This window comes from Drosophila tropicalis, unplaced genomic scaffold (genome assembly GCF_018151085.1).
Source record: "Drosophila tropicalis isolate 14030-0801.00 unplaced genomic scaffold, ASM1815108v1 contig_239, whole genome shotgun sequence".
NCBI lineage: Eukaryota > Metazoa > Arthropoda > Insecta > Diptera > Drosophilidae > Drosophila > Drosophila tropicalis.
Window position 1 is genome coordinate 45,914 of NW_027172689.1, and position 13,315 is coordinate 59,228.

At 33.3% G+C, this 13,315-nt stretch overlaps 1 protein-coding gene and 1 long non-coding RNA gene across 2 annotated transcripts in view; one reads left to right on the forward strand and one right to left on the reverse strand.

Moving 5' to 3' along the window:
- LOC137572170 (neural-cadherin-like) overlaps positions 1 to 12,963 on the forward strand; it is a 48,724-nt gene extending 35,761 nt beyond the window's left edge. The window contains exons 6-12 of the mRNA XM_068283937.1: positions 65 to 850; positions 1,263 to 1,496; positions 1,564 to 1,755; positions 5,682 to 5,872; positions 9,288 to 9,477; positions 11,116 to 11,298; positions 12,588 to 12,963. Coding sequence (XP_068140038.1) covers positions 65 to 850; positions 1,263 to 1,496; positions 1,564 to 1,755; positions 5,682 to 5,872; positions 9,288 to 9,477; positions 11,116 to 11,298; positions 12,588 to 12,782 — 1,971 coding nt within the window. The 3' untranslated portion in view covers positions 12,783 to 12,963. The remainder of the gene's footprint in view (positions 1 to 64; positions 851 to 1,262; positions 1,497 to 1,563; positions 1,756 to 5,681; positions 5,873 to 9,287; positions 9,478 to 11,115; positions 11,299 to 12,587) is intronic.
- On the reverse strand, positions 995 to 2,086 carry LOC137572171 (uncharacterized). The gene is made up of 2 exons (XR_011031549.1): positions 2,000 to 2,086; positions 995 to 1,826 (listed from the first exon to the last, which is right to left on the reverse strand). It is a non-coding gene; the product is annotated as an uncharacterized lncRNA (long non-coding RNA).
- Positions 12,964 to 13,315: the final 352 nt, after the last annotated feature.

Consider the following 13,315-nt stretch of genomic DNA (forward strand, 5'->3'; position numbering starts at 1 on the left):
GTAGAAAAATCCACATAAAGATTTTTTAAAACTTATCATTAACCATTAACCATCTTCTCAACAGCTCACAATTCGTGTCACAGATGTCAATGATAATGCACCGAAATTCGAATTGCCCGACTATCAGGCCCACAATGTCGATGAGGATATTCCATTGGGAACAAGTATTTTAAGAGTCAAAGCAACGGATGCCGATTCAGGGGCCAATGCTGAAATTGAATACCTTGTCTCGGATGATCATTTTGCTGTGGATTCAAATGGCATAATTGTGAATAACAAACAACTGGATGCCGATAACAATAATGCCTACTACGAGTTCATTGTGACGGCAAAGGATAAAGGAGAACCAGCCAAATCAGGCACTGCCACAGTTCGCGTCTATACTAAAAACAAAAACGATGAGGAACCAAAATTCTCGCAACAAGTCTACACCCCAAATGTAGATGAGAATGCTGGACCAAATACTTTGGTGACCACTGTTGTGGCCTCCGATAAAGATGGTGACAATGTACGCTTTGGTTTCGTTGGCGGCGGCACTTCCTCGGGACAATTCGTCATCGAGGACATTACGGGTGTCATACGTCTGCATAATAAGGCTATATCTTTGGATCGCGATAAATATGAACTGAATGTCACTGCCATGGATGATGGCTCGTGTTGTGTGAATGGCGATCAGACTATACACACCTCCACAGCTGTCGTTGTCGTTTTCATTACTGATGTCAACGACAATAAGCCGGTATTTAAGGATTGCGGCACTTACTATCCAAAAGTTGAGGAGGGAGCTCCTAATGGCAGTCCGGTGATTAAAGTCGTGGCCACCGACGATGATAAAGGTGTTAATGGACAGGTAAGCAAGAATCGAATTGGGCACTTTTAAGAAAAAAATGTTTTATTTTCGCTTGTAAAGCTCTTTAGATAGTCTGCACTCTCTCGGTCCTCTTCTAAACTATGCTATCCACTTTTCATTCGTTGTGATTTAAAATGCATTAGATTTTGCAATTAATTATGGTTTATTTGATGCATGGTTTTTAGGCCACTCATAACACGATTACAGCCTAATTGGCATTAGCCGCGTGTTGTGTCAAGAGATTTCATGACAAGATTTGCCATTCCTTGTTTGCCCTTTTTAGCCCTACCACAAGTTCAATGCACTTGAAAGGATTGCATGTTGTGTGCTTGGTGATGGGCGACGCCTTCTAACAATTTGTGTCAATCACTTTTAATTGAATTTTTCTCTCTCTGTCTCTCTTTGGCTGCAGGTGAAATACTCCATAGTTCAGCAACCGAACCAAAAGGGCACCAAATTCACTGTTGATGAGGAGACAGGCGAAGTGTCTACCAACAAAGTATTCGATCGTGAAGGTGATGATGGAAAATTCGTATCCGTGACAGTTAAAGCAACTGATCAGGGTGATCCTAGCCTTGAAGGAGTTTGCTCATTCACTGTAGAGATAACGGATGTGAATGATAATCCACCACTTTTTGATCGTCAGGTGAGTTTTGTATTTCAAATTGAATGCCTTCAGAATAATAATTTAAATTTTCAACAATAATTTTCAGAAATATGTTGAAAATGTGAAACAAGATGCCAGCATTGGTACAAATATCTTACGTGTCTCCGCCTCCGATGAAGATGCCGATAATAATGGTGCCATTGTCTATAGTCTGAGTGCCCCCTTTAATCCCAATGATTTGGAATATTTCGATATACAAGCAGAATCCGGATGGATTGTACTGAAGAAGCCCCTTGACGTAAGTGTTTGCTTTTCATTATCGCAATCAACTACCACCCTTAAGTCCCCTTCTTTTCTCTACCTACCATTCTAAAAAGAAGAAAAACTTTTTAAACTAACCAAATTTCTTAAATTTTAATTTAAAAAATTTATGATTTCTACTAACAAATCAATGCTAGAAGAAAGAACAGATCTTAAAGACTAAAAGGCTTGTATTTAAAAATTTTCGCTTTCAGTTTTCAAATTTTCTTTACCAACTGCACCTTTTTCGTCTTGAATTTCATTTTGATTCGTTTTCAATTTCAAAAAAACAAAAATAATTTTGAACAAGCCCAGATTTTAGGTATTTTAGAAATTGATGTAATACGCAGTGCAAGTTTTTTTGCCACATCAAAACCAGAAAATCCATATAACAAATTATTAATTTTCCATTTAGTTAAAATTTCATTTCAAGTTTTTCATTTTTTGTTTAGTTTATAGTGCGTAAAAATTGGCTAAAATGAAAAAAAAAAAAACAAAAAGAAAAAAAAAACATATACATAAATCTAAGAAATGAAAATCGAAATTGATTTTTAACATTTTTTGAAACAAGTCAATACTTACAAAAGAAAAAACTCCGGGTTGGGTAGTCTTAAGTCATTGTAAAAAGGTAAACACCCCAGAAAAATACAAAAAGCTACAAAATATATTCCAAAACGATCACGCATATTTTTGAGCATCGTTGTATATATCCCATCTATAAAATACTTTTTGAATGCCAATCGAAAAAAAAAAATTTATAATAATTGATTTTACTCTGTAGTTCCATATTTTAATTTGAAACCCTTTGGACAAATACTTTTTATTTAAACCTATCATAATTATCCACATATGAGAACTTTTTGCCGAGACTATGCATTTTTTGAAGGTCTCTTTTGAACTGAGAAATACCATCCAACATATATACTCAACATAAAAATATATGAAGATTTTTCCTAAAGCATATTTTTGAAATGCTGAAAATGATATCAAGGCTCTATTAATTATATATTTCATTTGTTTTCATTTTTTATTTCAACTGCACCTTTTAACTAATGGTTTTCGATTTTATGTTAAATTACTTTCTATTAGACGAGGCAAACTTTAATATGATTGATTTTTGTTTTCTTATTTTCATAACTATATATTTTGAAAAAATATATATTCAAAAAAAACGATAAATCGATCTGAAACACAACAATTTAGGGTTGTTATCCTGTAAGTAAGAAACTGAAGTGTCTCATTATTCGTTTGCTCTCTAATTCCTGTGCTAACCCAAAAGCAAGATACTATTTTCACAGTTTTGTAAGCTAACCTCTAATTAAAAATAATCAAAATGTAATCATCAAATTGAGCCTTTCAGACTCTGCACTTCAATCAAATTGATTTCTAGGGTATAGTCTCGTCAAAAATTAAGAAGAAAGATTCACTCCATTTATGTGACTTTTCCCATTTCCCAAAAAAAATCTTGATGATCTTTCTTAAATCCAATACCCACATCTGCCTACTAATAATCCGTTTATAACCCTTACTTTATATGTCATTTGATTTGTATATATACATCATTTTGCTTTATGTTTCATATATTATACATAAATTAAATACAACGTACAACGATGCTACTAAATTCGTAATCGTTTGCGTAATAACCCACTAAGTATGTACACTGGCTGGCATAAGTGTATGGATAGAAAGAAACATTCAAAAATTAAAACAGACAATTCATTAAAACCGTTTGAATACATTTGAATACCCTGAAGATACAAAGTTCAAGGATGAAAAATGAATAGAAAGTGAGAAAACTTACAAAACAGAGATAGAAAAATTTACAAAAATACTTTAACTTCAATGCTCTGACACTTTAATAAATATTTGAGATTTTCAAATTAAAGAAATGTTTGTTCCAATATTAAAAAGTAAATTCAATTCCGAGTACTTTTGCCAGCCACTAAACTCTTTAGTTTATACACAAACCCAACCAAAAGTATAACAGAAAACAGAAAAGTTGCGGTTTGGTCATCTGCTAACACAGCTAACCTAAGCAAAGACAACAACCCCCATGCCACTTGCCCGTATGTTAAGTGCTAACATTTCGCTGTAAGACTATTTTAAATGGCAAACCAATTACAATTGAATGAAAACCTATTTAAAACAGCGCGATCGCTATCGTCTGCGTGTACGCGCCTCGGATAAGGGCGAACCGCCTTCATATGCGGACGTTGATGTTGAATTAGATGTCGTCGATCGAAATAATAAGCCACCCATTTGGGATAAGAGTGTTTACGGGCCGATTTATGTACGTGAGAATGTCACTGTGGGTACGGTTGTAACATCGGTTAAGGCAAGGTTTGTAATAATCACAACAACAACAACAACAACACCAACTATCCAGATTAACCTTCAAGTAAACTTAACTACTACTCTAACAGCTGAGAATTAGATTTTTGCATATATATATACTTATATCTACATAAAAACTATAAATAATGAACAAAATTAACAGCAATTTGAATTTTTTGTCGCTAACAACTTTAGCCTTAAGTTGAATCAGAGAAATTGTACTGTACTGTCGCATCTGTCTCTGTCTAACTCTCTTCTTCTTAAACACTTCTAACATAATGTTAAGCATTACGATATGGATGAGCTTTTTCGTTTTTGTATGGTACATATGTATATCGTAAAAGCTTTAAGGCAACTTTTTTGTGGCAGCCAATGAACAAATTTGCAAATTAACCAACAAAAAAGGACTTACAAAATTCACGGGAAATTCAAAAGATTGGTGTAAAGCTTGTTGGTTGTTTCATTTTTGAAAGCTCGTTAATGCACTTCATTTCTCTTTACAAATGAAGCTAACGGTTAAGGGTTTCAATTGCTTCCAAAAAAACCCAATAAACCTTTTTGAATTTTGAAGCATTTATCCTAAGTCTAAGATAAAAGAAAAACACACTCTGAAACCATTGGATTTGCTTCCTCAACCCCCTTTTTCCCCCTTTTCGAAAGACAATTCTCTCTGTGATGAAATTTTTTTTGGTGTTGGTTGTTTTTTATTGATAACAGGTTGCAGTTTAAATCTTAAGGATTCTCATGCGAGGTGTGGATCAAAGTATACGGTTTATAAGCCTTATTTTGAAATTAATGCTAAAGCCTTTTGAAATTGGTACCCGAAACATTCAAAATCATTAGTCTTATAACCGATTAACCACACCTCGTGCAGGCAAAAGGTAAACTCTTTCAAAGCATCACACACAAACACACATACACAATTGTTCAAAAATGTTAAAAAGCAATAGAGAAAAAAGAACCGTTCAAAATGAAAAACGAGTCATTTAGCAGACTCCCAAAAAAGTATGCTATAAAAAAAATGTATTTATACGACAAAAAATATGCACAAAACCCTTAGTAATATCTGATTTTTGGTTGATTTAAACTTAATTCCAATAAACTTACGTTTTTATTTACAATATATATTTTATATATTCTTCGAGAACTATTTTGAAGGCTAAGGTCGAGACAAAAAAAATACAAAAGTAAAAATAATTTGCACTGCATTCAAAAAATAAAAAAAACGAAGGACAAAATAATTTTTTTTTGCTAAAATAAAAAACTTACCATTTTTTTTTTTTGTTTCTTTTTGTTCAATCTTTTGTATTCCCCCTAAGGTGTTGGTTTTTTCCACTTTATTTTTGAAAAACTGAAATAAATCTTTCACCGCCTAATACAATAAATAAATTTATACCATATATAATTTTTGTTTTTTGCCTTTTTTCTCAACCAAAACAAAACTAAAAAAAAAAACCAACCGTACGAAAACCAAAAAAAAAAAAAAAAAAAAAAAATAAAAACAAATGCCTTGCTTGATTTTGAAAAACTGAATTTTTGAAAAAAAAAAAAAAAATGTATATAATAAACCGCAAATGATATATACAGCGCGAGACATACAAATTAGAGGCAATGGCCCAAGACAAAGGCTATCCGCCATTATCTCGTACAGTCGAGGTACAAATCGACGTGGTCGATCGGGCCAATAATCCGCCCGTTTGGGATCATACCGTATACGGGCCCATCTATGTCAAGGAAAATATGGCCGTGGGTGGCAAAGTCGTCTCGATCAAAGCCAGGTCTGTTGTTGATTTGATTTTACTGGAAAAGATCTCACAAAAAAAAATAAATAAATATCGAAAAATATCTATATTTTGTTTAGATATATTTTCGCCATATATTATAATACAGATTTTTTTTATTGGTGTGAGTTTATTTTTCCTCTTCTTTTGTTTTTGGAACTCTTCTATTACATTTTGGGTTTCATTCGGTTTTCCAAACATTTTCTTTTTACATATTCTTTAAGTGTGTTTGTTGGAATGCTTGTTCATTAGTGATATTCAATTGCACCTATTGATGTGTAGTTTAGTAGCCTCGTCTATATAATTAAATATAATTATATAATATATAGTATATATCTATATCATAAGAAAAATGTCATTATGAAGGTTACGAAATGGACTAGCAACATCGAATTTAGTCTGTATATCAAACCTCTTGCTTAAAAATGTGTAGGCTCTTTTTTTTTTGTTTAGGTAATAGTTAATAATCATTGTTAGTGATTAAAAATACAAATTTTTAAACTATTTTCATTTAAAAAGTTTTTATCTAAAAACAAAAATGAAGTTTAACTACAAGTTGTAAGTTTGTTTATATTTTTTAAATTTTCTTGAATTTTTATAAATAAATTAAGTTTTGAAAATATCAGAAAGCATTTATTAAAACTTGTGTCTAGCAATGAATAGTAATTACTTTGAGAAATGCCAAGAAAAAAGAAAAGTTAGTAAGTAGAAGGGATTAACTGAGGGTCAACTAGTGGTTAAATAAAAGCCATCTTAAAATCTAAAATATATACACTTACGTATATGGCAATCTTTATTATCCACTCCCATTTCAACTTTCATAATGACACTTTTCATTTTCATTTCAGTCATTATATTGCCTCTGGCTCCCCTGACCATATTCCTCACAGTTCCCTAGATTATATACAATCACTCTGCCCCCCCTCACCAAACAGCACTCACCTCTCATCCGTCTCATCCCAGCACACACTTAATAAAGCTACTTAAAAAGTCCAGCACAAAGCACACTAAAAAGAAAACTGCACAACTATAACTATGTTTTTTTTGTTACGTTTTTCATTCAGTTGTTCTTTTTTTTTATCTAGACTGACATATGCTAACTTAAAAGTTGGTAAACTATATATATATATACCTATACTTATATATATATGGATGTACATATATAGAGTCGAATAAAGTTATATGAAAAGCAAGTTTTGAATGACCTTTCTGGTGTTTGGTTGGCTGGTTGGTCAGTCAGTTTCAATTACCACCTGCTGCCATCTGCCAGAGCCACTTTAGTGACCACCATGTGGCTATTTTGTGAAATATTTTCCGCATAATTCCTCCAACTATGGAAAACTAGGCGAAGGATTTTCACTATCTACGTTTTTCGTTTTGCTTTTGTTTTTGCATTAAAAAATAAATTAAAATACAAAAAAAAAAAAGAAAAGCGCAAAACGCGAAACTTGAAGCAAACTTTTTAAATGACTTTTGGCATTTTTTTTCATATATCTTTGCGGGATATTGCAAAAACAGAAGAAGAGATCCCAACCACATGGCTCTGACATTTTAATTATGCGTCAGTTCGAGTTAGTTCTAACCGCCCCCCGCGACTCCTGCCCCTTTTCACGCTCTTGCTCTTTACCTTCCTTTCGTTTTTTTTTTCGTTTTGTTCCACGGCACTAAAAGCAAATGCACTTAACGGAAAAATAGAAAAACCTTAAACTAAAACCAAGGTTAAGCACATATTGCACCTGCCTTTCTTTTAGTCTATCTAACTAAAAGTTAGTCTAATGTCTAACCCTAAGTACATTGCTACCCACTCGACCTGAAGAAAAAATTACGAAGGCGAATTACTTGGAAAACCATTTGTGTTTTGTGTTTATCTTTCTTGATTTCGTTTTCACTATTCCTTGTTTTTGCGTTTTCTCATTTAATGTTTTTTCTTGTCCCAGCACAAAAAATTATATATATATATTTACAAACTATAGAAAAACTGATATATGCATGTAAATACTTACAATTAGATTCTTACAAAGAAAAAAGTAAAAAAAAAAAAAAAAAAATAAGAACTAGGCAAAGCTTTAGGACACTGAACACGATTTTTCGAGTACAAATTATCTACATATATTAGAGCAACTTTCTCGGCCTCAACTGCAACAAGATAACAACCTCATCGCCCTGTACATTTAACAACAATATTGATAAGTCGAAATTTTTCTTTCCTTTTTTAAGTTCAAAATTACATTTACAACCAACATCCACAACACCAAAATAGGAACATATCCACAAAAATTTCATAACATCCATCAACCAATAAATGAACACATTTCTTCTCTCTCCCACAAAAGAAAACCCAATGAATTTGCATTCATACCCACCTTTACACACACACACACACACAACCCCATCCTCCCACAGACACATATCTCCAATAATGGATATAAATATTGTTAATCATTTTTATCCACAATAATGTTTTCCACAAGCAACAATTTGATTTTTCCGTAGACTGACAGATTGTATTGCAAAAATTTTCGAGTTTTTTTTTATAAATTTAATACTCCTACAAAAAGTGTATATTTCTTTCAGTCAAAAAAAAGAAATATTTAATATTGTCAGAGTTATTTGTATTGATGTCTGTCTGATGTCTCTCATGCTTTAAAAATTTTAATTTTGAGTTTACTTCTTTATATCCTAACTTTTGTATATTTAAAAGAATTGAATGCAATCTTACTTTGTACAATCCAAAAACTTAAGAAAATAAATATTAATAAATTTAGCAAAATAAATAAAATTTTAAAAAAACGAGTTCAGAAATGTGTAAGAGTATAAAAACATCGGCTTGGCCGGGTTTACAATTTTTTGCTTAAGACTTCGATCTTAAGATTTGGTTTCTACTTTTTTTTTTTTTTTGCATCTGTCAGCTGCAAATGTTGTCTATGGTTTGCATTTTAATTTCTTTTTCATTAGGCAAACTTTTTCGTTTCCCGTTTCCTACACTCAAATGGCAATTAGAGTGAAAATTTTTGCTTTGTGTTGTTGTTGTTTTTCCCCCAATTGGCAACTGCCAGTTAAAGTGAATTTTTGTATTTTGGCATTTTTGAATATACTTTCGTTTTAAGGCATGCTACGAGTGAGTGAATGAATGTGAAATTAAATCGACATTTTGATAAAAAAGTTGAAGAGTTCAACAATTTTGAGAAACTTCTTCATCTTCATTTAAGTTTGATTTTTGTGTTTTAAAAATCTCTTAAGATTTTTTTGTGTGTGTGTGAGTTTTTTGTTATATATACTTATAACCATAATTTCATGTAGTTAATTGACTTGTTTTTTGATCTAATCGTTTTTCTTTATGATTTAAAATTTTTACTAATATATTCCATTTCCTCTTGTTCTTTGGCCAATTGTCAACATCGTCTGCCTTTAGCTCGGGCATTGAAGGCAATCCGACAGTATTCTATAGGTTAATGCCTGGGTCAACGGCGCAAACGAACAAATTTCATACATTCTATTTACAACAAAGACCGGATAATGGTGACACCTGGGCCGACATAAAAGTCAATCATCCGCTGGACTATGAAAGTATCAAGGAATATAATCTAACCATACGTGTCGAGGTAAGTGTAACTTATAACCAAAAAAAGGAAAAACTACATGGAAAATTTTCAATTTTAAACAAATCTTAGCAAGTATTTGATTTGAAAAGTTTTAATTACTTTGCCGGCAAAAGTTTTGCCACATCTCCCCGCCCACTGGCAGTGGCTGAAAGGGTTTCCATCTGATTGACTGACTGACAGCTTCAATTGCTTTCCAATCAATGTCAAGTCTGCCATGGCGTTTGCCTCGCCTTGGGCTTAGTCTACGGCTTCTGTTTTTCTATATCTTTTTGTGTGCGTTTTTTGTTTTGCCCTCATTAGCAGAGCGATTGAAAACAAAATGCGAATGAAATATTAATGAGACCGCATAGAAAATGTTAATGAAAATTAAATTACTTTTGGGGCCATGCATTTTCACTTGCACAGTAAATGCAGGTAATTAAATATCATGAGACTATATCATGCAAATCACTCAATTCAATGCTAATGGATTTTACACCTATGTATGTATAAACATATAATTTGCTCTCATGCTCTTTTATTATTTGTATTTATATTCTTTTTTTTTTTTGAATTGTTGCGGTTTTTGGTTAGTAAAAATATTTGAGATTTATTTATTAGAAAATTTGCATAATGGCTGAAAATTCAAATACGTTAAACTACCCTAACGTTTGGTTATAGTTACGCAGGCTAGGGTTAATGGTATAATTAACCCCATTTCGCCTGATATTGTAAATCTCTAATAGTTTCAAATTGCATCTAAATGAAAGAAGTGCCACTTGTTAGTTAGGATATAGATGGTGACTCGACTACTTAGCTGAGAATAGTCCTTCTTTAATATATATTTAATACATAAAATATGTTTGTTAATCCAAGTTTTAATTAGTTAATTTCCTTTACCAAAAAATATCCAGCAATGTTTCAATTTTCATGAATAAGAGCATCAACATGTCGAAATACTGAATTTTCAGTTTATGAATTTTATTTCATTCAGTTCAATACTATTTGTAGTACATATAATTTTCATAGACAAACAGTAAAAGTTTGAGCCAAGTTAAGAGCAAATGTAACCAAACATTTTCTCCAATTACGAAACTAGCCAAATTGTCTCCCATTTCTGTTTGCTTTCATATTTGTACATGAATATGGCATAACCACAAAATAAATAATTCATTTCAATATCTCATTTTGGCCCCAGCTCTAGATAAGTTTAACAAGCTATGTATATACATATGTATATAGACATACAATTTGTCTATGTATGTGTGTATCTTCAAACCAATTCATGTCATAGCTATAGTGTAAACATGTGTTAGACACAAATACACAGACACACAGATTGATTAATATTACGAAAATTGAGCAAACATACATTCGGAAGGATTATTAGCAGTCAGAAAGATGCAAAGAGCATGAGTGAGTGAGTGAGTGGGAGATTTGAATTGAGAATGAGACAGATATATAGGGTGTTATAGGTAATCAACATGCATTGCGTTTTATTTGATTGATGGTCGAATATTTCATATTAATCAATCAGCAATATGACAGAGGCAAAATTAGGAGCAACCTTACTATTTCGCTCTCTCTCTCCGCTCTCCACACATTTCCAAGTAAATTAAGAAATAAATTTTTACACCCGTTTTTTTTATCGCTTTACAGAATAATGGAGCCCAACAATTGGCATCGGAAGCTACCGTTTATATAATGCTCGAGGATGTTAATGACGAAATACCTTTATTCACCGAACGGGAACAGGAAACGGTGCTTGAGGGCGAACCAATTGGTACCAAAGTGACACAAGTGAATGCCATTGACAAGGATGGCACATTCCCGAATAATCAGGTGAGCAATAAGTGAACAAAACTGATGGCTGGAATTGAACGAAATTGAGTGAACGGAAATGCCAGACGATAGCCATTGCTGTTGCAGCTCGCTCGCACTCTTTCCTTCTATATGCATGCCTCCTTTTCCAGCAAATTAATGACTGTGACAGGCAAAAATTAAGTCACAAAAACGAGTCGGTACGAAAATACCTATGAGGAAAATGAGAATGAGGAGCAAACGAAAGGGTGACAAGGGATTGACAAGGCAATGCGGAATTTAAGTGGATAAACACATTGCAAAGCGGATTAATTAAATTTAAAAGAGTTCAAGAGAAAATTTAAGACGCTAAAATGCTTTTTGATTTTCTTATGTGTACTTATAACTTAAGTTCAATAGAGTCATTAATCAGGCACAAGTACAGAAAGTGTTATGTTAATTAACATCTTAGGAAAGCACCAAGTCTCTTTCAAAAATCTTTCGACTTCAACCAGTCTAAAATAAATGATCAATATACATACACTTGACAATTATTGTCTATTAAGTACATGTACTTTAGAAGTTCATTGAAGAAACTTTAAAAAACTTTACCACATTATCCTACAAGCGAGTAAGATTTATCTACATTTTCCATTGTAAAAGTTCAATGGGTATATAAAAGTCGTCCAAGTTGGCACTTTTCCTTTGTGTCGTGACCCTTCTGCTGACTTAATCAGTCTCATTTCTCTGGTTCTGCTCTGTGCCACAGTTTTTCCCTTTAACTATGCTTCCCTTTAACCCTTTTTTCACGCCTTTATAATTGTTTTTTCTGCTTCTTGCCTTCATTTTTTTTTTTTTTTTTCTCATCATCTGGCCAACTGGCTAATAAATGTCAAAGAGCTAACGGCCCCAAGGACGAGTAGTAGAAACTAATGCGAGGAAATATGCTGAAAAGTCCTCAAGCGACGCAACGTAACTCTTTTGTATGAAAAAAAAAGGGCGAGAGTGAGCAGAATGTGGACTTGGGTTTGGATAGGGCTTGGCTGAGTGACAAGAAGCCTTAAGCCACAGTGTGGCGATTATAATAATATGGTCTGCATAGTCTCATGCCAGGTTTTCATTTTGTTGCTTTTTTCCTTCTTTTTTTTTTTTTTTTTTGTTTTGCTATGTCGTCCTCTAGCCAAGTTAATTTGCATGTCCCAGCTAATTAGTAATTTGAAAATGGTTCTTGTGATTGGGTGGGAGATGGGTTTTGATTAGCATTATCGTATTTGCTTTAATATCTAAATTCCATTTATTCATCCTTTTCATTCTTCTCTTATGTTTTCTAGGTCTATTACTACATTGTCGACTCGCCACGTAATGAGGGCAAGGAGTTTTTCGAAATTAATTTACAAAGCGGCGAAATTTTCACCAAGACCGTTTTCGATCGTGAGAAGAAGGGCGCCTACGCCTTGGAAGTGGAAGCTCGAGATGGTGCACCCTCGGCTCGTCCCAATAGCAATGGACCCAATTCAGGTAAGTGAAAAGTGGATAAAAAAAGAGTTTGTTAGAATTCAATGTAGAGCGATGAATAAATATTTGACCACATGGAAAAGCGACCCAAATAAGCCACATAGAGTGGCGACTCTCCCCCTTTTGCACTCGGCGGTCGCCCCACTTCCGCACTCCTTTTGTGTGCTTAGGCAAGTGCATTTTCGGCTTTTATTTATGCGGCATGTTGGCCACGCATTTGCCACATTCGTCTGGCTGCGGCAAAATAAATGTGCGTACATCGAACACACAAAACACATTCAACACGCATTTTTATGCCCCATGGCAAAGCCTCTTCATCGCATTCAGTTTGTGTGTGTGTTAGAGTCGAGCAAAATATTTGTTCAACCAGCAGGCGATTGTTCCACATGCCACAAAAAAAAAGAGAGAGACATAGAGAAAAGAGAAACTGATGTTAAGTAGTCAGAGCCATGTCGAAACAAATCAAAGCTGCTACCATTTAATGGGTCAGAGAAATGGGTTTCCCGATCTTAAATGTGTTTGCTGTTCAACACAATAGTGAAAA